At 57.5% G+C, this 27,779-nt stretch overlaps 2 protein-coding genes across 3 annotated transcripts in view; one reads left to right on the forward strand and one right to left on the reverse strand.

The window, feature by feature from the left end:
• Positions 1 to 865: 865 nt before the first annotated feature.
• GRAP (GRB2 related adaptor protein) lies at positions 866 to 26,892 on the forward strand. Of its 2 annotated transcripts, none has more exons than XM_058705630.1 (6): positions 866 to 1,045; positions 9,991 to 10,088; positions 14,056 to 14,178; positions 23,506 to 23,641; positions 25,492 to 25,665; positions 26,364 to 26,892. In XM_058705630.1, exons 1-6 carry the CDS (start codon positions 968 to 970, stop codon positions 26,445 to 26,447), a joined length of 693 nt encoding a protein of 230 aa, XP_058561613.1. In that variant the 5' UTR covers positions 866 to 967; the 3' UTR covers positions 26,448 to 26,892. The 2 variants fall into 2 exon arrangements, with proteins under 2 accessions (XP_058561613.1, XP_058561612.1); XM_058705629.1 differs by having other exon boundaries at positions 868 to 1,045; positions 23,506 to 23,674.
• Positions 26,893 to 26,899: 7 nt separating this feature from the next.
• SLC5A10 (solute carrier family 5 member 10) overlaps positions 26,900 to 27,779 on the reverse strand; it is a 58,521-nt gene continuing 57,641 nt past the window's right edge. The window contains 2 exon segments of the mRNA XM_058705628.1: positions 26,900 to 27,244; positions 27,366 to 27,423. Of these exon segments, the coding sequence (XP_058561611.1) occupies positions 27,138 to 27,244; positions 27,366 to 27,423 (165 nt within the window). The 3' untranslated portion in view covers positions 26,900 to 27,137.

Consider the following 27,779-nt stretch of genomic DNA (forward strand, 5'->3'; position numbering starts at 1 on the left):
AAATCTGGGATACTCTGAGCATTTCAAATAATCCATTGTAGTAACGGATTGTCATCCATTGGCGAAAACACCTAAGCGTGTCCCATCCCGCACCCCAGGGCCCTTCCTCACTTTCCTCTTCTGGGTTTGTGTCTCCTGTCTTTCCTGGAGAGAACCTGGGTACTAAACAATACCATCGTATTTATCCATTTATGCTCCTTCCCACAATACTCACTCACTTGTTCCGGAATTGCTGCACTGGTGCCACAGCCCATAACACACCTACTAAGGGAAGGCCAAGACTTATTTGCAGTTCTCTTTGACCTTAGGATCTCAATTGCACAGCCCGGCATTTGAACCGGAAGGGGCACCTTCCGGATTGGGCTTTGACGTACGGGTAGGAGTCTCCCAGGAAGACAAAGTGGAAGAGAGGACCCTGCAAAGGGACATGCATGTGCAAAAGGCCTGCGGAATGGAAGAGGGGTGTGTACCCCCCTACTAGGGCAGGGGCCCAGTGTTTGTTTACGGGGAAAGGAGATAACAAAGGGTGGGTCTGGAGAGGAGTGTGGTGGGGGATGGGGGTCGTGGCTTGGAAGGGCCTTGAATGTCAGGCAAGGAGCTTGGGGTTGACGTAGCAGGCACTGGGGAGTCCTGAGGGGCACTGAGCTTTACAAAATGTGCAGGGCGGATCGGCAAGTTGGTGGGGGTGATTGGGACCTTGAGATGCGATGCCCGAGCTGCCGGGGCGGCTTTGGGGTCACTTCTCCGGAAACCTCCGTATCTCGTCTGTGACTTGGGCCAAAGAGAGGATCCACTCCCGTCTGAGGCAGAGGCTCTCTGTGTTCTGTGACATGTCTGTTTCCTGTTTCGGAAGCCTCAAAAGAAAAACGCGCTCTCAAAACAAAGGAAGACGGGTCCTCGACTGCAGAGGAAGCAGGAAGCTCTGACCCTGCTCTGAGCCCAGCTGCCGGGGCCTGGGGACAGCGGGATGGAGTCCGTGGCCCTGTACAGCTTCCAGGCCACGGAGAGTGATGAGCTGGCCTTCAACAAGGGGGACACGCTCAAGGTAGGGTGGCCGGGATGCGCCGAGTTGGTCACACATGGAATGGGGGGGGGGGGTGGTTAAGAATGAGGGCCCGGGACAGCCCCCCAAACAGAGTCCAGCTTCTAGAGGAGGACGGGCCCAGCCTCCCCAGTTATTGTGATTCTGGACAAGCCACTTGCTTCCTCTGAGCCTCAGTTTCCTCATCTAGGAAATGGGGGGATAATTAATTAGGACCCGTCCTTTGGGGGCCGTTGTGAGGGTTCAAGGAGACGTTACCATAGTGCCTGGCAGGGGTTGGTTCAACACCCAGTTTTCCGGGCGAAGAATTTGAAAAGACAGTTGAAAGGAGGGAGGGAGGGAAGGAAGGACAGAAAAGCTCTTAGGAAAGAATCGCGTGGACACACTAACCTCCTGGGGCTGAAAGAAATGTGCCCGAAGTGTAAGAATGAGCTTCCCAGCAGTGTGGAGAAAAGGGAAAGGAGAGTCCTACCACAGCTCGTGTCTCCTTGTCTGCCCCCCCTTTTCTTTTTTTTGGTTTTAATGTTCATTTTTTATTTTAGAGAGAGAGCGAGAGAGCACGTGTGCGAGCAGGGGAGAGGGGCAGAGGGAGAGAGAGAGAGAGAAAATCTTAAGCAGGCTCCATTCCACAACCCTGGGATCATGACTTGAGCCAAAATCAGGAGGCAGACAGACAACCGACTGAGCCAACCCAGGTTCCCCTTTTGATGCACATCGCAGCCTTCTAAGGTGGTCCGGGCCGACGGGTTTGTGGGCGCTCTCTCTGGCAACGTCCCTGCTTATAAGTCTGCATATGCAAGCAGAGGTCAGGGGCCAGATTCAGAAGCGGCCATGCCAAGATTTAGGCACTGGAGTCCCGCTGACGTATGTTAAGGAAGTCACTGCCCCCTCCCTGGGCCTCAGTCTCCACACTGGAGCAGCGGCCATTAGACGGGGTGTCTCTCCCCCCTGCTGGGCCCCGCTCTTGGCCCCAAGCTTCAAGCACAAGAGGAGGGGACAGGAATGACCATTTGCTGACACCCCACCAGAGCCAGGTCCCGAGCTCAGCAACGCACACTAACGTCCCAGTCAAGCTGCCGAGGTGGGGAGAATCAGTGCCCCCTTTCACAGGTGACTAAACTGAGGCACAGGGAGGTGACACGACTTGCTCGGCATGGGGCCAAATGTGGGGTGCACCTACGTCCTTTGCCTCTGGAACCTTCATTCTGTCCCCGTGGGTCTGGGCTGGGGTTTGGGGAGCTCATGACGCTCCCCAAGAGGAACAGTGTCCCCTTAGGGGGCTCCCTTCCTCTCTATGCTGGGATGCCTGGCCTCAGGTCCACCTGAGGTGCCGGCTGGGGGCCCCGGGGACACGTGGCCGTGTGGGGACGGGGGCAGGCTTAGCACCAGCACCACCTATAGCCAGGGTATGAGACCTTTGGTGAGAATCATGTCTAGTTGAGAGATCTTACTAATCTGAGAGCAGTTTGGGGTCTGTAGACCCAGATGTAGGGCTTGGACAGGGAGGAAATAGGAATGAGGTGGATGCTGGGCTCCAGCTGAGGCTCAGAGTGACCAGCCAGCGGTGGATGGGGATCAGTGGGCATCCCCCAGGCGACCGCAGCGAAGGCTGTGAAATCTCCACTTTCCTCCCAGATTCCTGTGCCCGCGACCCCCACCCCCATGTCAGTCAAGTTTCCCCGCTAACTTCTGCTAAAGCGTCAGCCGACTCCTGGTGTGTTTCTTTTACCAGAAGTGCTGGCTAAGGCAGGAGCGAGTGAGGTCATGAGGACAGGGACCACACCAGGGCACCAGGACGTGAAACAGTGCCTGGCATGCAGTAGCCTCTTAGTAAGACATGGGGAATGTTGCAGGGAAGAAGGAAGGAAGGATTAAAGCGTTAGCTGAAACTTGGGCATCCCTCATGTCCACAGAGACTGACGAGGGGACCTTTCAAGCTCAAAGAACGATGGAGGAATGCCAGGCAATGGGAAGAGTGGCCTTTTCTCCCCTTCCTTCCTTCCTTCCTTCCTTCCTTCCTTCCTTCCTTCCTTCCACAAACACTTGTCAAGCTATGGAGCACATACTTAGGCATTGTCCTAAGTGCTGAGGGTGTAGCAATGGAACAAGGCAAAGTTCCTGCCCTCCTGGAGCTGACGTTCCAGAGAGTGAGTGACACCAGGAGGTGATAAATGGATTGACAAAATCAACCCAGGGAGATGAAATGCAGAGGGCCAGTGGGTGGGAGGGGACAATGGAACAGCTTTAGGTGGGGTCGTCAGGACAGTCTCTCAAAAGAGGGAACATCTAGGGGTGCCTGGCTGGCTCAGTCAACAGAACATGAGATTCTTGATCTCAGGTCATGAGTTGGAGCCCCACATTGGGCACAGAACTTACAAAAAAAAAAAAAAAAAAAGAGGTAACACCTTAGCTGAGACCTGAAGGATGAGTTGGAACCAGCCATGCAAAGAGCCGGGGGAAGAGAGCAGCAGGTGGGAGGGAACAGCTGGTGCAAAGGCCCTGAGGCAGGACCGTGTCAGTGTGTTTGAAGAGTTGAAAGAAAGGTCTGTGGCTGAAGTGCAATGAGGGAAGAGAATCACAGGGTAAGGGTGATGTTGGGAGGTAAGCAGGAATTAGGACCTATGAAGCATTTGTATTTCATTCCAAATTTGAGGCATACTCACAGAAGAGTTTTCAGTAGGGACAAAGACTGGATCGAGTTTACGTTTTGAAAAGATAACAGAGGGGACAGGAATGGAAGCAGAAAGGGGCTCTTGCAGTCCACTAAGAAATGAAGGTGGCTTAACCTTAAAAAAAAAAAAAGACAAGATATTAATGTCCTTAATATGTAAAGAGCTCTTATAAATCAACAAGAAAATCACAAACAGCATAATAGAAAAATGGGCAAAGGATATGAATGGGAAAATTGCCGAAGAAGCAACGTAAGCAAGTAAGTGCCCAATTTCACCAATAACAAAAGACATGCGCCTTAAACCAAGTAATCGTTCCCCATTTGCCAGACCAGTGAACTTTTATTTTAAAAAGAATCTCCAAGTTTGTTGAGGATGTGAGAAAACATGCACTTTTACATGTGGGAGGTGGACAGGGTAAAGTGACGATCATTTTGATGGGAACTTGGGAAACATATAAAAAGCCGTAAAAATATCCATGTGTGTGAGCCAGAAATTCTGCCTCTGGGAACCTGAGATGTAATCAGAGATGTATGTGTGTTCTCTCATAAAGGACTCAGGGAGCACTCAGTGTGTCCCTGGTCCCATTCTCCGCCCTGGAGACTCAGCAAGGAGAAAACGGGCACAGTCGCTGCTCACGGAGCTGGTATTCTGGTGGCAGACGTGGGCCACAAACCAGATAAAGAAGGAAAACACAGAGTTTGTCAGATGGGGAAGGTGTATAGGGAAAAATAGAGCAGGTGAGAGGTGGGGCATGTTGGCAAAAGCGTCTGCAGTGTGAAATTAACCTGCGTTACCAGCTTAGTGCCAAATATTACACAGTCCTGAAAATGCTCTTTGGGGAGGGTGTTTCATGCTTTTTCTGCACATCTCACATGTTCTGCAACGAGCAAGCATTCCTTCGAGGGCCAGCTGAGGCGGTGGGATAGCACATTCACGGTTGTGCAGGTGCAAGGTCACATCCTGCCTTTATTTCGGATTTGGATGGATTTTTTTTTTTGTATTAGCTTTATTTTGTTTGTTTTTTATTTATTTTTGTGTTAGCTTTTAAACAGACTTTATTTTTCAGAAGTTTTTGTTTTGTTGTTGTTGTTGTTTTTGTTTTTGTTTTTTTACTTTTTAACGTTAATTTATTTTTGAGACACAGAGCGCTAGCCAGGGAAGGGCAGAGGGAGAGGGAGACACGGAATCTGAAGCAGGCTCCAGGCTCCACACCATTCGCACGGAGCCCAGTGCGGGGCTCGAACCCACAAACCGTGAGATCATGACCTGAGCTGAAACCAACAGTCAGACTCCTAACCGACTGAGCCACCCAGGCACCCCCAGAAATTTTTTCTTTTTAAAGAAATTTCTTAACATTTATTCATTTTTGAGAGACAGAGGGAGCCAGAGACAGAGCCGGTGAGGGAGCAGAGAGAGAGGGAGACACAGAATGTGAAACAGGCTCCAGGCTCTGAGCTGTCAGCACAGAGCCCCACACAGCACTCGAACTCACAAACTGTGAGATCATGACTTGAGCCAAAGTCGGACGCTTAACCGACTGAGCCACCCAGGCACTCCTTAGAAGTTTTCTTTTCTTTTCTTTCTTTTTTTTTTTTAATGTTTATTTATTTTTGAGAGAGAGAGGCAGGGGCCGGGAGGGGCAGAGAGAGGATCTGAAGCCGGCTTTGCGCTGACAGCACAGAACCGGATGCGGGGCTCGAACTCACGAACCGGGAGATCATGACCTGAGCTGAAGTTGGTGCTTAACCGGCTGAGCCACCCAGGACCCCCCAGAACAGCTTCAGATTCACACAAAAATCGAGGAGACAGTACAGTGGCATCTGGACCCATCTCTCCCTATCCGTAACATCTTACATTATTAACCCCATGCCATTTTTTCCCCCACGACTGTGACAAAGTGTATTAGGGGACACCAGAAAGGACAAAGTGGAGGGGACAGGGTGGGCAGGGGGCAGATTAGACACCGTCTCTAAATATATAATAACCACAGCTGGTTTGTAATGGTTCGCTGTCCATTTCAAATTTCAGACTGACTGTCCTCTGTGTCCAAGTGATTTTGAGTTATTGCAATGGGATCGTCTGTTCTCCTCTATGCAGTTTGTCTTCTACAATATATCTGTGGCCTTGGATGAGCACTTAATTGTGTGGCTGCATTCATGTGTCTACCTTGTCTTTCTCTGCATCCCTGGCAGAGACACAACTGATGTCCCCACGGGAGCTGCGTCACGTCCTGGGTCTCATAAAGGCTGGAGGTGGATGGAGGTTGCTTCTGACTTGCATAGGTGCTCAGATCATCTTTCCAGATGGTGGAGGTGGAGGGTGAGGTCCCAGAGGCCACCAGGGTGGAGAAGGTGGGGGTGGCCCAAAGCCCACGGATGGTGATAAAGGGCAGCCCACGGGGTATGACATGGAGGGCACTTCTGGGAAAGGAGGAAATGCTCTGGCAGCCCCATTGACCTTAGGTGCCTGAGTGGCTCTGTCAGTTAAGCGTCTGACTCTCGGTTTGGGCTCAGGTCATGCTCTCACAGTTCAGGAGTTCAAGCCCCCCGTGAGGCTCTGGGACAACAAATCTTGAAGCTGCAGAAACCTACAACCACCATGCAATTTTTACCTTAATGGGCTGATGTGGCTACGTTATTAACTAACGAACATACTCAGAGTTTCTGCCTGGCTTTTATTTTTTTAACATACTGTCTTAAAACATTCTTTACCCCGATTCCCGAGTTTCTTGGGGCCCCCTTAAGTTTTGCTCCCGAGGTGCCTCACCCCCCTCACTCTTGCGGAGCCCTTCCTCTGTGCAACTGTAAAATCGTGAGCATGATGTCACCCTGTGTGCCCCCTTCTCCCGGGCCGCAGCTCCTGGAGCCATTCCGTTGATCCTTCCAACCCGTGCTTCCTGAGTGCCCCTGAGGGCCAGGCCCTGTCCCAGAAGTGCCCACAGGCAGATCCCAGCCTCTGGGAGCCCGAGGTGAGAACATCTGAGCTCTGGTCTTGGAAGAGACCTGGGTGGCACATAGACCCACACTGGACACACGGCCCCAGACATCACTTCCTGGAACAAAGCATCCTCCCTGGTTGGCTGGGCACGTCCGGGTGCACAGGACCCCACTGTTCCCAGCTGAAGGAGGGGGGCCGGGTGGTGGTTTCACCCCCATCTCTCCACGGATGACCCGGCCCCCAAGACCCAGACTCGGGGAGCCCACAGCCTCCTCGGCATCTCCAGAGACAAGGTCGATGGCACCTCGGACCCAATGCCAACAACCCTGAGCCCTCTAACCTGCTCCCCGACAGCCATTCCCGTGGCAGCCTGCCAGCACTCGGCCCAACCCCCTCGAGTTGTCCTGGCTGCTCCCCAACTGTCTCGTACCCGGCCGGTCGTTGAGTCCTGTCAGCGACTCTGCCGAAACCTATCTTGAACCTGACCGCCTCTCCACACCCCCTCCCCGACTGCCCTCCTCCTCCAGGCCTCCCTCGACCCTGGACAGGTGCACAAGCTCCTCACTGCCCCACCTGCCTCTGCTCCTAGCCTCCCCAGTCTCCACACGGTGGCCATAACTCAGAGCCTGAGCCTCCCCTGCTGCCCCTCCCTGGCTTCTCTTGGCTTTTATTTTTTTTTTTTAAGTTTAAATTTATTTATTTTGAGAGAAAGAGTGAGAGCACGAGCAGGAGAGGGGCAGAGAGAGAGAGAGAGAGAGAGAATCCCAAGCAGGCTCCGCACTGTCAGCACAGAGCCCGACGTGGGGCTCGATCCCACAGACGGTGAGGTCATGACCTGAGCCGAAATCAAGAGCTGGATGCTTAATGGACTGAGCCACCTGGGCGCCCCTTCTCTTGGCTTTTAAAGGAAAATCTGAACAGCTTCCCGTGGCATACAAGCCCTACGTGCTCTTGCCTGGCTGGCCTTCCCCACTTCTCCTCACAGTTCTGCCCTCCTGAGTCAACTCCAGACCCTCTGGACTCCTCTCGGTTCCAAGAGCAGGGCTTGCTACCACCTCAGGGCCCCCTGCACTGGCTGTTCCCTCTGTCTTGGACACCGTTCCCCGCATTTTCTCACATCCGGTTCCTTCCTGTAACCGGGGTCTCCGTTCGCATATCACCTCTTCACGGAGGGTTTTCTGGACCACCCCATCTGTCCCCTGTTGACAATCTGCCTGCCCTCAACCAGACATCCTCGATCTATTTCGGAGCACTTGCCACTAATTTAAGGTACCTGTTCAGTTGTTTCCTTCCTTCTTTATTGTCCGCCTCTGCCCACAATGTAAGCTTGTTCCCTGCTGTCTCTCTAGGACTTTGCATGGTATCTGGCACACAGCAGGTGCTCAGGAAATAACTGATGAGTGAATTCTCTGGCTGGGGGCCTTGGGGTAGGACAGTGTCCTGGGTGGAGGGCACCCATGGGGGTAAAGGCCGGGGACAAGCCAAGGTGTGAATTTCACCAGGGAGGAGCTGATCTGTCTCCTTGGTGTCAGTTTTCATGGCCCAGAGGGTCTGTAGCTTTTGGACAATTTTAACGGTAAGAATTCAGCCAATCTGGGGCACCTGGGTGGCTCGGTCGCTTAAGGGTCCAATTCTGGATTTTGGCTCGGGTCATGATCCCGTGGTTTGTGAGTCTGAGCCCCGCATCAGGCTCTGTGCTGTCCCTGGCTTGGGATTCTCTCTCTCCCTCTCTCTCTCTCTGCCCCTCCCTCGCACGCACTCTCTCTCTCTCAAAATAAATAAATAAACTTAAAAAAAAAAAGAATTCAGCTAACGTAGCTAACGAGAACATCACAGATGAGAAAACTTATGCCAAGACTAGAGAGAGAGTCGGAAGCAGATGGAGTAGCCCAGCCCCAGGCTCCAGGGCATCTTCCTTGAATCTGTGGCCATGGACGACAGACCACAGGCTTTAATTCTCCTATTAAGTTGGGGAATTATTTTTGTTTTGTTTTCAGCAAAAGTTTTCCTGAGTCAGCCACCTGCTTCCGTCTGTCCCCGGGGCTGCTGACCTTGCCCAGGCTACAGACTCAGGAAGGAAGGAGTCAACGGGGCCTGGCAGACAGACAAGGGGGTGCCTGCCTGCACAGCCTGGGCCCAAGGCAGCAAATCCCAGCTCTTCCTGGCAAAATGGAACTAAGTTGATGCCCTTGCGTCTGCCTGCCCCCCGGCCCTTTGCACCTGCAATGCCCCCATGGTAGCATGCTCTTCTATATCTGATGTTTTTTTTTCTCTCAACAAATACCCACTAGGATTGAGCTGATGTGCGCATCTGCTCCAGGACTGACAGGAGCGATGCCCCCTTGGCCTTGGGTCCAGATACAAGTGGGAGGTAGAGTGGAGGTAAAAACCAGTGGGCCAGGGTCCCCCCAGACCAGCTGAGCCAGGAACCCCAGGCCCCAGAGTCCTGGCTTGCTGTATGGGCTCTGCCTCCCCGCTGCTGGGTGGCCTTGCTCGCCCCCCACCTCTGGGCCTCGGTGTCCCCATCTGTGAAATAGCCTTTGGTGATGAGCTGTCCCACGGAAGGCTTGCCCCGGGGAAAGGAGGAAGGGGCCCCAAGATTCATTCTGTACATACTGTTCCTCCCTGCGGCCGCTTGGTTGCTCATCCACTGTAACTACCAGCCCGACTCGGGCTGTTTCAGTTCCTCTCGACCCACCTGTGGGGCTGCAGAGATCTCACGCCATGGACGAGGAGCTCATGTGACCTGGGCAGGCCAGGCCTCGGCCGCGTCTTAGCCCAAAGACCTCCTTTATTTTGCTCTCTGGTGCCTGAATCCCCACCACCCTGCATTGTCACCCCTGAACTCAGATTATAAGGGTTGTTTAAGTGTAAGTGACCCCAGGTGACCACCGGTAGGCGCTGAGATCAGGCTGGGGCTCCCCGACCTTCCAGGGTCCCTCCGACCTTCACCCCATGGCTTGGTGCACGGCATGCAAATGCTGCAGAAACCCCACGTTCAGGGGCACAGCTCAGGAACTGAGGCACCCCAGATCTGCCCCCCCAGATCTGCCTGGGAGTCCAGCTCCGGCCCCCCTAAAGTTCAATGCACCAAAACCTCACTGGGTCCCCAGCTGTCCAACCTGGGGAGTCTGTGACCCTCTTGGGGACAGGCTGTCCCGGGCCCTGAAATCAGACACGGCCCTCGTGAACTGGGGCAGGTCCCCAACCCTCCCCTGTGAAGTGGGTCCTGGGCTGGCATGGGTGATGCCCACCTGGGGTCCTTGAGCGGCGAGACCTCAGCTGGTGGCAGCCGTGCCTCTTCGGTAAGCAAGTGACCGTTGTCCCTCCCGCCCGCAGATCCTGAACATGGAAGATGATCAGAACTGGTACAAGGCTGAGCTGCGAGGTGCTGAGGGCTTTATTCCCAAGAACTACATCCGCGTCAAGCCCCACCCGTGAGTGGCTGCCCCCCCCCCCGCCCCCTGCCCTGGCCCTACCCTCAAGGTGGCCCCAGACCCTGCAGTCAAGTGTCCTCACCTGGCCTGGCCCAGGCCCAGCCGAGCTGCCCGAAGGGCACCCCTTAAGCACGCCCCTGGCTTCTAGTCATCAGTGTCTATGCTTAGCAGGGGCAGAGGACAGAGATTCGAGGACCAAAGTGGTGGCAGGGTCAGGGCCAGCCCAGGCCACGCCCCTGAGGGCCTGGAACACCAGAGAACGCCCAGGAGAGTGCTGAAGGGGACGGGGCCCCGGGCTCTCAGCCAGCTGGGCCACTGGCTGCGGTGGGGTCTCTGGCAGGTCCTGCTGTCTCTATGCCTCAGTTTCCTTACCTGAAATACAAGAAGGTCCGAGGCTTCAATCTGCAGAGGATTCTAGAGCTCTCTTTAAGAGTGGGTGTCATGTGTGGGGCCAGGCATCCTGGGACCTGGGACCTGCTGGCCCAGGGAAGCTCCCAGCACGCCCTCAGCAGGTGGCCTCCCACGCTGCTGCCCTGAGAAGGGCCGGGGCCGACCCCGGCCCCAGAACAGGCCCAAGTGGCCGAGAACCTATGAAAAACCGACTGGATGTGCCTGAGATGATGGTGGAGGTAGGCCCCTCACTCAGTCACTCGTCAAACACTAGCCGCAGCCCCAGGGGGCCTAGCTGGGTGATGCCAGAGACACATGATGAGATGCTGGGGTCGGAGCAGCCCCATCCTGTGGGAGCGACAGGTCATAAAGAAAGCACGAGATGGGAAGGCCGTCAGCATTGAGGTCACTGGGGAAGGCTCCTCAGAAGAGGTGACAATGAATGGGGTTTTGAAGGGTGTGTAGGAGTTAGCTAAGCAGCAGAAGAGGAAGGCATTCCTGGAAGAGGGGACAGAGAGGACAATGAGGAAGAGCCCGTGGCAGGAGGGCCTCAGATGCCAGGCTCACGGTGGTGGGGAGCGTGGCGAAGGCTGAGCAGGGGAGGGACCCTGCCACAGGTGGAGGCGTGTGACAGGGCCGTGCAGGCTGGAGGGGACAGACTGGAAACCATGAGGTGTGTGTGATGGTGAGTTAGCAGGGGAGGGCAGTGCAGGGTCAGGGTGGGAACTGGAGGGTATTTCCTCTTTATCTGCCTTCGAGTTATTTCCAAGCTGCTACCACCTCCGGCTTCCTGTGCGGGCAAGGCCCCGTCCCACCCACATCCCCAGCTACCCTGCCTGGGTTCCAGGCATCCCCAGCCTCCCCACGCAGAGGCCACTGCCTCTAGCCGACATCCTGGGCTGCAGCTATGACATCCAGGCCCTGCGGTGGCCCTGTGGGCAGGTATCTGTCCCTCTGGTCTTATAGTCTTTCGGTCAATAAAGGGAGAGCACGAGGGGAGAGAGAGAGAGAAATGCCAGGTGTCCCAGGGAATCCATAAGCCAATGGAGGACACAGGCAGGAGTGACCACCGTGGGCCGGTGGGTCAGAGAGAGGCCGCCAGGGGGAGGAAATGGCCTGGCGAAGGCCAGAAGCCTGGAAGGCACAAAGCTGCTGAGGAGCCCTGAAGAGAAGCTCGCATTTGCTGACCCAAGATTTCGGTGCAGGGCCAGACCTATCTGGGCGACGCTGGTGGCTGAGACAAGACCACACCTGTTGGAAGCCATGGAGGGTCCCTGTGTCTGAGGCCCTTGGGGTCCCGGGGGTCAGTTCTAGCCACCTACATCTGGGACAGAGCAGGGACAGGGGTGAGGCCCCCAACCCACCCACCAGGTCATGCCCAGATGTGTTCTTGGCTAACCTCAGCACCCCCCCTGGCCCCAAAATAGCGGTGGGGAAACTCGGCATCTGACTCAGCCCGTCGGGCCCCCGGGTGGGGGGGGAAGGGGAGGGCTGGGGCGGGCTGGGGTCCCAGAAGGCCTCATCCTACACCAGCCCCACTCCTTCCCTGAGCACCCCCACTGTCTCCCCTGCCTGCCCGGGGAGCCCCTGGGGGAACCGTGATACCGACCAGGGGCCCCAGAGGCACCCACCCGGCCGTGTGCCCGCGGCGGCCGTCAGGGAGGGCTTCCCAGAGGAAGGGCATGGTCCGCTGGGCCTGGAAGTTACAGTAGAAGTTTGCCAGGGAGGGCAGCACACAGGCCTAAGCGAGTGCTGTGCGGGGAGGGGCGTGAGCCATTTCACAGCAGCCGAGGCGCCTGCAATCTCTCCAGGGCAGACAATGGAGACAGCTGGATTCTGGGGGCTTGGGGAGATGCTTGTCCCGCACCCCGTCCTTCAAGCCACCTGAGGACCAGCCCTGCCTTCTCCTGACGGGGGCAGGGCTGGCCTCCTCAGAGGGTGTGGTTGCCGAAGCCTTTGAGGGTGACGGCCGCCCACACACTGACGCCTCCTATGGGGTTTTGTGGGTTCTTTGGAGACACCCGAGCCCTCAGGAAACGCCCACTCAGGGCCCCACTGGGCCCCTGCTCCTGAACGGTGCCTGCACCTGTGTCCTGCTGGGGGCCGCGGCCTCCCAGCTCAGCCTCCCGAACTCCGGGGACCCGGGCCGAGCTTTCCAGATGGTGGCCTTGAGCCCCCACACTCAGCAGCCGTCTTCTCTGCCTCCCCTCCCAGGAAATCCACCGTGAGATGGGCTCGGGGTCCCCACCAGTCTGGGGACAGCAGTAGGCTAAGCCTCGCTTCTGGGTGTGGTTTCCTCAGAAGCAGCACCTGAGCCGCAGTGGGAGGACGAGAACTTTCTTTTGGAGCGGGAGGCGGGCAGGGTAAGTAGGGCTGTGCCGTCCACACGGCCGCGGACGGCGGCAACAGACAGGAGGGGCACCGGAGGGAGAGGACGCGACACAGGCACCCCAGAGTGTTCCATCGGGGCAGGGAGGTGAGTGTCCACCTGCTCGTCTCAGAGAATGTTCCGGGGGCTCGGTCCACCCTGCACACAGGCCTGTGTTAGTCGCCAGAAAAAAAGCCCCGGGGCCGAACCCTGGTGTTCACATTTGGCCCAGCCCTGTGCGGGGACGGCGGGGACGGTGGGGACGCGGTGGGACACCACCGGCAGCTGCCGCTCCACCTATCGCCCTGGCTCTGGACTTCGAGGGCTCGTCAACATCCTGACACAACAGGAAAAGTCCCACCTCACATCCGCCCCCGGTGCCAAACTCAGACTCAGGAAACATTTGCTGAAAGAGGGAAGGGAAGCTTGACAAGGGACGGAGTCTCTGGACCCCACCCGGGGTTGGCCGTGGTGCCACCATGAGACTCTGGCTGCTCTGGGCCTCAGTTTCCCCAGCTGAACAAGAAAGGGCCCAGCCAGAAACCACCTGGACGCTACAAGGGTGGGCAAGGCCCAAAGAGGCCGGGGCTGCGTGGGCCACATGGCGAGATGGGCAGGCCTGGCAGAGAAGCTGAGCCCCAGCCTTTTGCCTCCAGGTACTGGGGGCAGAGGGGCAGTGGGGGTCTTGCAGGACTCTAAGCATCTACCAACCACTTCTGCATTACCCAGTTCTATTTGGTCAGCTAGAAAAGGGGCTTGGACCTGTGAGCAAAAGTCCAGGCGGCCTCAGTCCGTGCATCTGTGAAATGGGTGCAGGGAAACTGCCCTCCATTTTCTCTTTTTTTTTTTTTTCACTTTTCAGAATCTCTCATCTAAAACAGAAGAGCTCAGCTGGGGTTGGCCAGGTCGAGGTGCCCTAAATTTTGATTTTTCTCCTTTCATAATTTCTCATTTCATAATATGTTTGCCTGGCTTGGGCTCAGGAGCCAGAACGCCGGGATCGGGTCCCCACTCCTGCCTGCCATGGCGTGTACCTTGGGTTCGTTGCTGTGCGATTCTGAGCCTCGGGCTCCTCATCTGTGAAATGGGTGCAATCACATCTCCCGTGTCTCGGGACCGCCGTGAGGATCCGCGATGTTGGAGGCCCGGCACACGGGGAAGGGGTAGCCTGGCCTCCCCACTGCCCTCACTCGTCCCCTCTCTCTGCAGGTGGTACTCGGGCAGGATTTCCCGGCAACTGGCCGAAGAGATTCTGATGAAGCGGAACCACCTGGGAGCCTTCCTGATCCGGGAGAGTGAGAGCTCCCCAGGGGAGTTCTCTGTCTCCGTGAAGTGAGTTCTGACCCATGGGGGAGCGCAGAGAAGGGTGGAGAGAGTAGTCTCCCTGAGGGAGGAACAGCCAGAACCTGGAAGCAGGTCACTGTCTGGCAGTGGGGGGGGGGGGGGGGGGGGGATGACACGCACCCCGGCGTGTGGTCCGGAGTGGTGGGAATATGCTTGGAAAGGGGGTCGGGGCTGCCTGCAGGGCCTCAAGTCCCGGCGCGAAGGGTCTCTGGACATTATTCTCTGGGCAGTAGGGAGCCATCATAGACTCATCATGAGCGGAGGAAGAAGGATGCCAGGGTTTGATGTAATGGAAGCCACTGGGGGTGCCGTGATTGAGATGCGGGGCTGTGTGACCTTGGGCAAGTCACTTAACTTCTCTGTGCCTGCTTCCTCTGATGTGAAATGAGTAACTGCAAGGAATATATGAGTCAATATATATATATTTTTTGAGTCAATATATTCAGAGCGATTGGAATACTGCCTGACATTGAAGCAGGGTCGCCGCGATGGGAGGGTCTGGCTTTGTGACCAGCAGCTCTTCAGGCGTGACGTGGCAGTCTCTGGGGAGCGCAGACCCCAATCCCAAAGGCCACAGCTAGGGCCATGGAGGAATCCAGGCTGGAAGGTAGAAACAGGAACAGGCATCGGGGGCGAAGGGGTCTGGTCTCTGTGTTTCCTATTCTCAGGACCTGGGACAGTAGGACATAGATGCATAAATTCAAGGAATATTTTGTTGAGCTACATGTCCTGTGCCAGGCTATTCTAGAAGCTGGGGAAATGACGGTAAAAAAAACCCAAAGTTGCTGCCCTGATGGGTTTATGTCCTGGTGGGAGAGACAGACAGCATACAAGGAAGCAAAGGAATAGAGCAGGAGACAAGGTGGTCAGAGATGGCCTCTCTGAAGAGGTAGTATGTTTTTAAATGTTTATTTTTGAGAGAGAGGCAGAGACAGAGCATGAGTTGGGGAGAGAGAGGGAGGGAGATGCACAGAATCCAAAGCAGGCTCCAAGCTCTGAGCTGTCAGCACAGAGCCCGACGCGGGGCTCGAACTCACAAACCACGAGATCATGACCTGAGCCGAAGTCGAACGCTTAACCGTCAGAGCCACCCAGGCGCCCCAAAGGTAGCATTTGAACAAAGATATGAACTTGGAAGTGGAGGCTGCCCAGGTCTCCAGGAATGAGGACCTGGGAGGAGAGACTTCTACGCAGAGGGAATAGCAAATACAAAGGCCCTGGGGTAGGAATGCACCTGGGCCGTGTTGGAGTCCACAGGAGGTGGTGTGATAAGAGCAGAGAAGCAAAGGGGGAGAGGATGAGGGATGTGGTCAAAGAGATGGAGCTGACAGGTCCTGACAGGGAGTTTTCTCTGGGAGCAGTAGGGAGCCATGGAGGGTCTTGAGCAGGGGGAGATGTGATTGGCTTCCATTTTTTGGCAGATCCCTCCGGCTGCTATGAGGAGGAGGGATGGTTGGGAGTAAGCGGGGCACTTGGAGGCCAGTGAGGAGCCAGGCCGGAGGTGGCGGTATCTGGGACTCTGGAGGGGGCTGAGGACATGAAAAGCGACCGGGGAGGGGAGTGGTGTGGATCTGCGAAGTCAGGGCCCCCAGCAAGATGCCGACTGTCAGGGTCTCCGCGGGAGGCGCCCACGGTGCCAGCTTTTCCTGTCACTGACCGCAGTATTGGGGTGGCAAGGTTGCCAGCGGGAGGGAGGGAACAAGCAGTGGACCCTGGAGCTTGGCAGCGTGGCCCCTAGGAGGCCGTTCTCCCGGGACTGGGTTGGTTCACGGCCAATGGCTTGATTGTCCAAAGGATAAATGAACACGGGGCCACTTTGTTGGTTAATGTGGGGGCCGGGGGGGAGTGCGACAGGGCACTGGGGTCCGGGGAATCCCAAAGAAGCAGAGAAAGAAAGACACGGACAGGGAGGCTGCTGGGGCATGTGTGTAAAAATGACCCAACATCGCGAGAGTTCTCGGCACTTACCTGATCCCCTCCAAGCTATGCAAGCAGCCGGCCAGTTCCTTTTACTTCCCTTCCGTCCTTGACCTCCAGGGAACAGACCCGTTATCCCAGGGGATGGGAATGGCTCTGGCCCTGTTTGAGCCTCTATTTCCCCATCTTAAAAATGGGAGCACTGTTGAGGCGCCTGGGTGGCTCAGTCGGTTGGGCGTCCGACTTCAGCTCAGGTCATGATCTCCCGGTCTGTGGGTTCGAGCCCCACGTCGGGGTCCGTGCTGACAGCTCAGAGCCTGGAGCCTGCTTCAAATTCTGTATCTCTCTCTCTCTCTCTGCCCCTCTCCTGCTTGCACGCCATCTATCTGTCTCCCCCAAATAAATAAGTCTTTAAAAATAATTTTTTTTAAGGGGAGCACTGTCAGTGTGCATGTGTATGGGGGTGGGGGGGATGCTGTGAGTTCTTAGCTCTGATCCACCACCCCGCCCCCCGCCCCAGGATGGTCGTGGGCATCTGGAGTGCCCCCTGGGTCACTTCCCACTTCCACAGCTCAGCCTCCACTCCCCAGGATCCGTGCAAAAGCAGGAAATGGAAATTTTCCGTGTGCTGGCTGGCCAAGGGCCTGGTCAGCTGGGAATGGCTCCACCAGGTGGGCTGGTCCAGCTTCGAGGGGCTCCTGGAATCAGTTCAAAAGCCCAAGATCACCCAGCAAAGCAGGGGCACAGGGGACTCAGCCGGACAGCTTCTGCAGCTGGAGCTGAGGGGAGGTGGTGGCCCTGCCAACCCCCACCCTGCCTCTCCCGCCTCTGCGATCAAATCACACCTCCATGCACTGCCCTCTTCTGGCGATTCTTTGTAAATGCAGCCCGGCTGGTGCAGGTTCAGACGCAGCTGTGTGTGTGTGTGTGTGTGTGTGTGTAAGAGAGAGAGAGAGAGAGAGAAAAGAGAAGGGGGGGGAGAGAGAGAGAGAGAACCACAGAGTGGGACAGAGAGAGGAGTCAAACCAAGGAGTGTGGTGGGAATGTAGACACGGCCTGGCCCAGGGGTCTCCACGATGAATGAATAAATACCGGCAATTCAGAGACAGGGGACACTTTCCACAGGGTGAAGGAGGTGACATCTGAGCTGGGCCCTGAAGCCCGAGTAGGAGTTTGGTGTACAAAGAGAGGAGAGGCATGTCAGGCACAGGGACTAGCCTGTTGGACCCGGAGTTGGGGTGGGGCAGGGGTGGGTTTGGATAGCAACAAGTCTGACCAGGAGGGGAGACAGGCAGTACTAGGAAGTAGTTGTTGAGCAGGGGAGCCAGCACCCACATCCTGGGAAAAGGCCGGGGAGCATCTTTCAGAGAAATCCTAGCACATGCCCTTCCGCACGTCCCCCAGGGCATCCTGGCCGAGCCCCCCCTCCCCCCCCCCCCCCCAGGTCAGAACCAGAAGGAGCTTCCAGGGCTCAGCTAGCTGTGGTTTGTGCACAGCGTCACCAGGTGGTGTCCTCCACCCCCCAGTTTCATCCCAGCTGAGCCACTCCTCCCAGGTCCTCCTCCCATTCCTGGTCCATTGTCTCTCCCGGGGGGCCTTTCAGTGGCCCTTGGAGGATCACAGGGCAGGGATTAGAGTTGGAAACTGAGACTCAGAGGGCATATATGGCTGGGAGTGTGGGCTTTTGAGCCAGAATCTCAGCTCTGATACTAGCTGTATAACCCTGGGCAAATTACCCTCGGAGCCTCAGTTAGTAAGTGCTCCAAAAATGCAAGTTATGCTAGTTATTATATTACCTTCTAAGGGCCACACTGCTTCCCAGCCCCCTGTCCCACGAACCCAGGGCTACTAGAGAAGGGGCAGTGACAGAGTGGCAGGGAACCCAGTTCTCGTCCTGACTTCGCTTCCCGTCCCCCCCCCACCCCACCCCGTGCCCCCGGGCAGGTCCTGGCTTTCTCTTGGCTGTAACGGCCTCATCTACATCATACAGACAGCACCCCCCAGGTTGTGAAGTCCAGTGACTCGATGGCCATCCAGCAAAGTGACAGCTGTGCAGGTTCAGGTGTGAGAGCATTTCCGCCTGCATCGGCTTGGCTCTCGGGGACTCTGACCCCATTCCACGTGGCATCTCCCGCATGCTCACGCCAAGCCCCATAAAGCTGTCAGAGGTGGGGTTTATGGGCCTGGGCTGCCTCTCGGAGTGAGAGCGGCCACGGCTGACTGCCCTTTGTGAATTTACAAAGGGCCGTCCGCCACCACTTCCAGGGGCATGTCTGAGCTGGCAGGCAGCAAGCCAGGGACCAAGGTTGGGGCGCAGTGCCTGGGCTGTGTCGCTTTTGTCCCACACTCCCAGCCAGCCTGCGGTGGACTTCTCTGCCGTAAACGGCAGGTTGCTCCCAAGCGAGGCATTTTGCTTCCGTTCAGGCCGGAAGCGCCCTGGAGTCAATGCACGTATGTTTGCTCTGGTCACCGAGTACCTACTGTGTGCCAGGCCTTGTCCCAGGTGCTTGGGATTCGGCCATGAACAAAATAGGACAAAGCTCCCTGTCCTTCGGGCACCCATTTCTACTGGGGTGACAGACAGGAAACAGTTATACAAGTTATATAAAGTCTTGGAAGATGATAAAGGCTCTTGGGAAAGTGAAGCAGGAAAGAAATGGTGGCACAAGGTGGAGGGTGCAATACTTTGCAGGCAAAGACAGAGAAGAAGTGATCCCCAGAAACCCCATTGGCAGGAAACGGGGGCTCAGAGAAGTGCAGTAACTTACCCAAGGTCACACAGCAAGGAAGAGAGGAGCAAGTGCCCATTGACCCTCTGTGCCCTGACAGACCCACCTTTCCTGAGTCCCAAAGACCCAGGGGTCCCTGCCAAGGTCCCTTTGGTTCGATTTCATGTCTGCTGCGGCACGTGTATTCCACCCCAGCCCTTTTCTGAGGGTAGAGAAGGGCCATGCCTAATGGAGATCACCCGGTGGGGGTGAGCACCCAGACCTCTGCCCTGGAGGGCCCACAGGCCCCAGCCGGGGCAGTCCTGGGGCTCCTGACCTTACCCCAGCCTTGTTTATCCTGTCCCTTTGCTGCTGCCACTGTCCCTTTGCTGCTGCCACCAGGCCAGAAAAACCAGCCGGGCAGGACAGGCTGTTGCGAGCATCAGGACTCAGTTGGTCCTTGAGGCTTTTGTTACAGCCCAGAGGCCAGGCCCTGCCCCTCGTTCCCCCCACCCCGCCCACAGTGGGCGGGTGTGGGGGTCACACACAGAGACAAACACACCCACGGCTGCAAAGAAAGGGACTCACACATACAGTCGCACTCACGGAGCAGAGCGAGAAAGAGACCTCCCCCTCCCCCCCACACCCCTAGACACGAGAGACACGGACACCAGGCACACAAACACCGTGGGCACTGCCCACTGTTGTGGACCAGCTCCACATGGCCCCTCCTCTGGCCTCGCCCAGGTCGAGACCCCTTCCTGGCCGCCCTTCCCGCCTCCAGCTCAGCAGGGCTCACAGGGCACGGCTGTCTGCACTCAAGCCATCCCCCCTGCCCAGTTCGGGGGTCATCTGGAGTCAGACATGGATCCCCCTATGTGCCCTGCAGCTCCCCTGGGCCGGGGGGAGGGAGAGAGAGTCCACAGACGGTCTAAAGGGTTCTCAAACAAACACCTCAAGGCTCCACCCGGGCCTTGAAGGATGGCTAAGGCCAAGACCACAGAGGAAAGGGAAGGTGTTCCTGGGGAGATCACTAGCAAGGGTCCCATGAGGCTGGAAGATAAGCTGGCTAGAGAGAGGGAGACTGCCCCAGATGCTGAGTCCTTGGGGCCACCCGATGGAAGTGGCCCTGCTCAGCCTCAGACAAGCGTGATCACTGATCAGGAGGGGCCACGCCTGGCTTACATGGCCGCCCCTGGCTGTGGGCAGGCCTCTCTCCTTTCTGGGTCCTGCTCTCCTCACTACAGAACAGGAAGGTTGGACCAGGTGGGAGAAGGGACAAGGCCCGTCATTTACTGAGGACCTACTATGCACCACACACAGGTGAGGGGCTGGAACACGCAAGCATCCCAGATTTGAGAATTCTCCCAATTCTCAGATTGGAAGGTTCTAGAATTCCTGGGTCCCTTGCCCCTTTCCTGTCTCATCTCCTCTTCTCTGCTCGCCGATCGTCCTGTGTGATCAGGGAATGCTTTGTTCCTGATAACTTTCCTGGTAACTAAAGGTAACCTCCAAGCACCAAAAAGTTCAAAGTTGTAGTCCGTTGGGGTCGAGGTCATTTTCTTTTTCTTTCTTTCTTTCTTTTTCTAATGTTTAATGTTTATTTTAATATTAGAGAGAGAGAGACGGATCACAAGCGGGGAAGGGGCAAAGAGAGAGGGAGACATAGAATCTGAAGCAGGCTCCAGGCTCTGAGCTGTCAGCACAGAGCCCGACGTGGGGCTCGAACCCATGAACCATGAGATCAGGACCTGAGCTGAAGTCCGAAAGTTGGACGCTTCACTGACTGAGCCACCTGGGCGCCCCCTGGAGATCATTTTCACAGCTACTACCCCATTATCTGTCCCCTTACCCAAAGGGGAGGGGCCGTCCTTACCCCAGGTTCCTCCTCCTGCCTCTGCACCAGGTGGCCCAGACATGACATGGAGTCCTTGGGGTCCGTTTCCTGGTTTCTCACTTGCCCGGCTTCGGGTTGCCTCACTCCGCTGCTGGGAGAGACACTCCTCCCCGAACACCCCTGCCAAAGTCTAGGGACCCGGGGAAAATCTGATCTCGCAGGGACCGGACACTAGGGAGTCATAGGGCTTAGAGGCTGCCTCAAGGGGAGTGTGTGTGGCCTCTGGGAGGCTGTGGCAGACCAGACAGGGCAGGAGGCACCGTCCGCCTGCCCGCCCTAGTTCCATCCCAGGAACACGGGCATGCATGTCAGCCGGCCGACAGCATGAGCGGCTTAGTCACCTGGGAACAATGCTTGCTGATGAGCGGCTTTGTCTCGGGTCTGGGGATCACTGCTCCACCCGGTCCCAGAACTGGCTCGCCTTGGAGCTAAGCTGCCCTGAGATCTGGATGTGTCTTAGAGAGGGTGTCGGGTCTATTTCAGGGTCAGGACACCTGGAGGGCTGGAATCACAGCTCAGAGCGAACCGGACAGGAGAGGGTTTCAAGAACAAAGCACCTGATGAGCATTTAAGCCTTGGGCCTTGACGCTCTAGTCCCTGGGTCTAGCCTCTCCCAGCTGGGCTAGCCCTCAGGGCCCACTCCGGCCTCCCTGCCTTTTCGGTGTGTAGTATGCAAGCCATTCTGTGCAGTGGGTCAGAAGAAGGCCATACAAGGGGCTGAGGAACCCAGGGAGACCTCTGACTCTGACTGAGCTTGGGCCATTTTACCTGGGCTTTGAGGCATGAGTAGGAGCTTGACTCGAGAAGAATTTGGAGAAAACTGTGTATGCAAAGGCTTGGAGGGGAGGTATGTTGGAGTGGAGAGAGAGATTCTGTGTGGTTTGGACCCCTTAACATGGGCAGGGTGGGAGGCATCCCACTTTGCCCACCCCCCCGCCCCACTCTCAACACACGAACAGAACAGATTCACCTTAAACAATTATCTTCAGTCTTTAATCTTTTTTTTTTTTAATTTTTTTTTTTAACATTTATTTATTTTTGAGACAGAGAGAGACAGAGCATGAACGGGGAAGGGTCAGAGAGAGAGGGAGACACAGAATCTGAAACAGGCTCCAGGCTCTGAGCCATCAGCCTAGAGCCTGACGCGGGGCTCAAACTCACGGACCGCGAGATCGTGACCTGAGCCGAAGTCGGACGCTTAACCGACTGAGCCACCCAGGCGCCCCCAGTCTTTAATCTTAAACCTTCAACCGAGCAGCGCACCCGCCCCAGGACTGACGCTGGAGGAACCACGGGTCCCAGGCCTTCTGGGCTCTCAGCTCCACCAGCCACCTGGGCAGGAAGCCCTTCCACGGGCAGGTTCCTAGGCTGGCTTCTTTCTGCTGGGGAGCCGGGGTTCTGCTGTGTTCTCCCCGAAGTCACCAGCAGAGTCCCTGCCTCCTGCAACCCCCCTCCGGGGAGTGCATCAGCGCCCCCCGTTGGGCAGGTGAGGAGGCCGAGGCCCAGAGGCCCAGGTGAGCTGACCGGAGCAAGGAACGGTGGCCGTGGTCTTTTGGCCAGGCCCAGAGGATGAGAGGGAAGGCCTCCTGGGGATCACAGCCCAGGGAACAACGTGGTGCAGTAGCAGTCCTGGACTGGGGCTGACAAGGTCTGCGATGTTCCCCGTATCACAATTAGAATTATGATTATTGCTATTGTCGTACAACGAGAACCAGCAGGGGAGCATGCTAGAATGACGCTTGACACGTGGGAGCTTGGATGTGGCCCCAGCTCTGGTTTCTGTTGCCGCGTGTGACCCTGGGGGGGGGGGTCACAGTTTGCACTCGGGGCCTCAGTTTCCCCACCGTACAAAGGGCTCGGTTTGCACCTCCTGGACCACGTGGTGGGGCCGGCCACCCTTGCAGAAGGGAGGGGAACCGCAGTGGTTTGTGCTGCCCATTGTCCTAACGCTGGCCCCACCTCTGGTCCCAGTCCATCATGGCCTGTCCTGGCCTATGGGACATGCTGTGTGCGGGAAGAGAGTATATGAAGCATATGAAGGAGGTGAGGCTGGGCAGGTAATCAGAGCCAGATCTCGAGTCCGAGGTGTTAAGATTTTCTCCCGAGGGCAATGGGGAGCCATAGAAGGTTCTTGAGGTAGGGGGCAGATAGAGACATGAAGCGTCCGACACACCTGAGCTCCTCTCCCACCTGCAGGCTTTGGTCTGAGTCAGCATGGTCTGAGGACTCACTCTTCGTGGGACCGTGAGGGCCGGGAAGGGGCTAGGGGAGATTGTCACGTCTGAGGGGCATATTGAAGAGGTGTGAGAAGAGAAGGCCGTTTATTGATTGATTTATTTTTAAAGTTTATTTATTTTGAGAGAGAGAGAGAATGAGTGGGGAAGAAGGGCAGAGAATCCCAAGCAGGCTCTGCACTGTCAGCACAGAGCACGAGTCGGGGCTTGAACCCACGGACCATGAGCCCACGACCTGAGCCGAAATCAAGAGTCGGACGCTCAACCGACTGAGCCACCCAGGCAACCCCCTCCTCCGAGGGGAACCCGTTCAATGCTGCCAATTAGCCACAGGCAGCATTTTCTGAACCCTTTTCCAGAAGGAAGGTGCTACCATTATCCGGAAGCTGAGGTTTAGAGAAGTTCAGTGACCTGCCTAAGGTCTCACGTCGACCTGCCCTCCCGCCCTGCACCTTCTCCCCCGACTGCGGGTCTCAACCAGGGCTGAGAGGGGCGAGCTTCCAGGGGGAGGCAGAAGGGGGGCCCCCCGGGCCCCGCTGAGGCTGCCCCTCTCCGCTAGCTATGGCGACCAGGTACAGCACTTCAAGGTGCTGCGTGAGGCCTCGGGCAAGTACTACCTGTGGGAAGAGAAGTTCAACTCCCTGAATGAGCTGGTCGACTTCTACCGCACCACCACTATCGCCAAGCAGCGGCAGGTTTTCCTGCGGGATGAGGAGCCCCTGCTCAAGGTAGGGCCCCCCCCCCGGCCCCCCCCCCCACGTGAGCCTCCGCGGGGGGCCGGGACACCTGCCGGGTCTGGCCACCCCCCACCCCCACCGGCAGCCCCGCATCCAGCCCAGGCTCTAGAGTCCGACTCTGGTGGCACTGCGGTGAGACACGCAAGGGTGGGGACGGAGAGGGAAAGGAAAGGAAGGAAGAGAAACGGACGTGACGCGGGGCCACCAGTGTCTGGCTTGTTCTCAGCTCCTGGCGCAGTGCGTGGGTCACAGTAGGCACTCGGTGTGAATTTGCGTGAATGAAGGTACAGACACCTGCCAAGCCTACTGGGTGCCGTGCGCGCTGAGCTGGGCTTAGTATGCTGGGGTCCTCATCTGGCCATTGCCCAGGTGAGGAAACTGAGGCGCACCCAAGACCACCCACCGGGTAGGCTCAGTCCGGGGTTCTGGCCCCGAGGAGCTGGTCTTGGGTGGGGTGGAGGCAGTGTGAGCGCTCGTGGGTGAGGGCCTGGCTGGGCTCAGGGTGTGTGTGTGTGTGTGTGTGTGTGTAGTGGGGGGTGGGTATCCAGCCGCCACTGGTCCTCGCAAGAACAGCAATTTGCTAGCCAGCCCTTTCATCAAGGGGCCCCTAGGACCAGCCCTCGCTCTCATCAGAATGATGATAGCAGCCAACAGGGTTATTAGCCCCGGTGTGCTGTTTCCTCTGGGAGGGGGGGTTCGGCAAGGCCTGGGGCTAGAGGTCAGGACCCTGGGACGGCCCAGTTGAGCCTGGGCTCTGCAGGGGAACCAGGGAGCATAGCCTGGGGCGGGGGAGAGGGGAGGCTGACGGACTGCTACAGAGAAGCTCCAGTCCTGCCTGTCCCTAGACCCCCACCACGCGTGACCTTCGTCCGTTCCTCAACTGGGCCTCAGTTTCCCCTCTCATGTGCCAGGAGGGTCAAACGGTGCCTCGGGAGACCCCCATTCGTGCACTCTGGGCCGCCAGGAAGCTGCCGGGCCTCCTCAGTCTGATCCTGGGGCTGGGTCAGTGGCGAGCTCTCTGTCTGAGCCACCTTCCCTCCCCCCCCCCCCCCCCCCCAGGCCTCTGTCCCAGACCTCCTGCAACCTCTCCCCTTCACCGCAGTGGGCCAGGTCTGCCCTTGGAGAATGTGAGGGAGCCAGTGTGGAGCTGGCTGAGGGCTCCCCACACCGCCCCCCCCCACCACCACTGCCTCGCTCTGGCCTGGGCCCTGGGGGCACCCACCCTGTGGGAGAACTCCAGAGCTGGCTCAGTCCCCTAGGACCCATGCCGCCTCCTACTTCCTGGGCAGAGAGCCGCTAATTACAGCCTGTCCACTGATCCTATCACCCATCCTGGATAAGATTCCGCAGGCTCAGAACAGAGATGCTGGTGGGACCGGTAGGGCCGGGACACCGGGTATAATCGTCACGGCGACAGGCTGACGGCCTGCAGAGAGCTCTTGTCCGCCCGCCATTTGCAGGGGATGGAACTAAGTCCCACGAGGGTGGGGACTTACCCGAGGTCACCTCGGGGTATAGATAGGACAGGAACCCAGGCCTGAGAGCTGGGAGCGGCCCTGAGTGATATCCTCTCCTTCGAAGCTCGGTCAAGGGCACAGCGGTAAACTCTGTTCTTAGCTATGCACCACTTTACAGCTTACAAGGCCTGTTCCTGTGGCCAGGACAGTGGTGTTGGTCTGTGGAGAGGGTGGCGTAGACTTGGAGTGAGAACAGAGTCCAAGCTCAATTCTGCCCTCCCACCCACAGCAAATCACTTCTCTTGTTGGGGCCTCCTGAAAACCCCCACTAACCACCTCCTCCCCTCGCAGGGCCCCCGGGCCTGCTTTGCCCAGGCCCAGTTTGACTTCTCGGCCCAGGACCCCTCACAGCTCAGCTTCCACCGCGGTGACATCATCGAGGTCCTGGAGCGCCTGGACCCCCACTGGTGGCGGGGCCGGTTCTGCGGACGCGTGGGCTTCTTCCCACGGAGCTACGTCCAGCCGGTACAACTGTGACCGGGGTGGGGGCCCGGGGCGGGGGCAGAGCCAGCAGGCCATCCGCCCACCAGACACTGAGGTCCCCAGAGAGGACGTGGACGCCCCGTCCCGGGGTCCCACGGGGCTCAGCCTCACTGGAACGTGGACCTCCTCACTGCCAGGCCCGGGCTCCCGCTGCTTCATACAAACGGAGACGGGGCCTCGGTGCCCGAGGACCGCTGTGATGTTCAGTGCCCACCAGGCAGGGGGAGCTCCCAGACCTTCCTGCTGGCCTCTTCCTGTTGGCTGCCAGCTGCATGGTGTCACGGGGCAGGGGGACAGAAGCCCCACTCACTCCAACCATCAATGGCCGCGGTCTCAGGGCTCTTGTATTTGGGGGCTCTACCCGAGGAAGCATGGGGGACGGGTTCACCTGGGGCTGACCATCTTCTGGGCCTCCCTGCCCACCCTCAGATGGCCCCTTGAGGTGTTCTGGCTACCGGGAAAGTGGCTTAGAGGTGAGGGACAGGCAAGGGGACTGCACGCACATTGACCTGGACCGATGGACGGACTCCAGGTGGAGACTGACTTCTCAGCAGCCTCCTGACGACTTCGGGCCCCACTTGGGTGTCCAACACCCTCACCCCACCACAGACACTTTGGGGAGGGCCTGCGGGAGGGGAGTGCAGGGATGAAAGAAACAGGCAGCTGTCCCTCTCCCATAGGCCCGACACGATGGACAAGCTCCGAGGGCAGGCCCCGGGCACAGCCACTTGGGGGACCTGGCTGCTCTGGCCTTCTCTGTTTAGGCCCAACTTCTGCCCGGACTGGGGTTCCCGGAGCTCAGGGAAGCTACAGGCCAGGCGGGAGGCCAGGGGCACTGCCGGACTTTGAGGTCTAACAGCATCTGGGATGGGACACTGGCCTGAGCACCGGCGGGGCGTCCACATGGAATGTGCCACCAGCAGCCAGTACTGACTAGCCCCTGCCCAGGGCCTGGGCACTTTGGGGAGCAGGAAGCATGAAACGGGGCTCCAAAAGTGCTTCGAATGCCAGGCTGATGGTGGAAGGGGCAGGGAGCAGGGAGGGAGGGAGGGGATGGCCTTGTGGCAGCCAGGAGCAGCTGGGATGGGAGGCAGGAGTCCAGGGAGGGGGGCTCCCCTCTGCCCAGGGCCGTCTGGAGACCCTTCAAGCCCCAAGCTGCTCCTGACCTGGGCCCGTGTATTCAAAATAAAAACAGGAAAATGAGTATAAGGATGTCGATCGGAAACCTCATTTTCTTTGCTTTGTGCTGGTTTTGAAATACCGCCTTCTTTCTGTCCGTCGCCCCCCGACCTTTTAGGACTCCTCCTTTGCCGGCTCAACTGGTGTGTGGGCACCGGACTGGCTACGCAGTCGCGAGGGCAGTCCCTGGGTCTCTGGGCCTCGGTGTCCTCAGTGAAAGCGAGGTAGACCCGAGGATTCCGAGCGCTCCGGCCTTCCTGGCCATGGGGCCAGCGTCAGGCGAAGTAGGCGTAGAAGAAAATGTTGACACACATGAGCAGAATGGCATTGAAGCCACACACACGGGCCCAGAAAGCGTGTTTCTGGGGTGTCCGGCCATCGCCTGGAGGAGGTAGGAGGAGGAGAGGGAGACAGATGAGGCCCACAGGGCCACACTTTGTACTCCTATGTCCAGGGTGCCTTGGGGTGGGAGAGAGACTCAGAGCCTAGGCTCACACACGTACCTGCTTTGGCTCCCACGAGCACATCCTGAGCCAAGGTCCACCAGGTAAGGTTCTCAATCTGCGGAGAACGATCGGGACATGGGGGTGTGGCAGGACGGGGGCGGGCCCAGACAGGGTCAGGGGTCGGTGACGGAAAGTGGGCAGCTGGGTTCAAAAGGGGACGGGGGATCAAGAGCTAGGAAATTCTGTTTATTTTTTTAAAGTTGATTATTTATTTTGAGAGAGAGAGCAGGGGCGGGGCAGAGAGAGGGAGAGAGAGAATCCCAAGCGCTGTCAGCCCGACGTGGGGCTTGAACTCATAACCCACGAGATCACGCCCTGAGCTGAAGTCAACAGTCGGATGCTTAACCGACTGCACCACCCAGGCACCCCAAGAGCTGGAAAATTCTCGAGTCGCAGAGGGTCAGGGGTCAG

This window comes from Neofelis nebulosa, chromosome 16 (assembly GCF_028018385.1).
Source record: "Neofelis nebulosa isolate mNeoNeb1 chromosome 16, mNeoNeb1.pri, whole genome shotgun sequence".
In the NCBI taxonomy this organism is placed as follows: domain Eukaryota; kingdom Metazoa; phylum Chordata; class Mammalia; order Carnivora; family Felidae; genus Neofelis; species Neofelis nebulosa.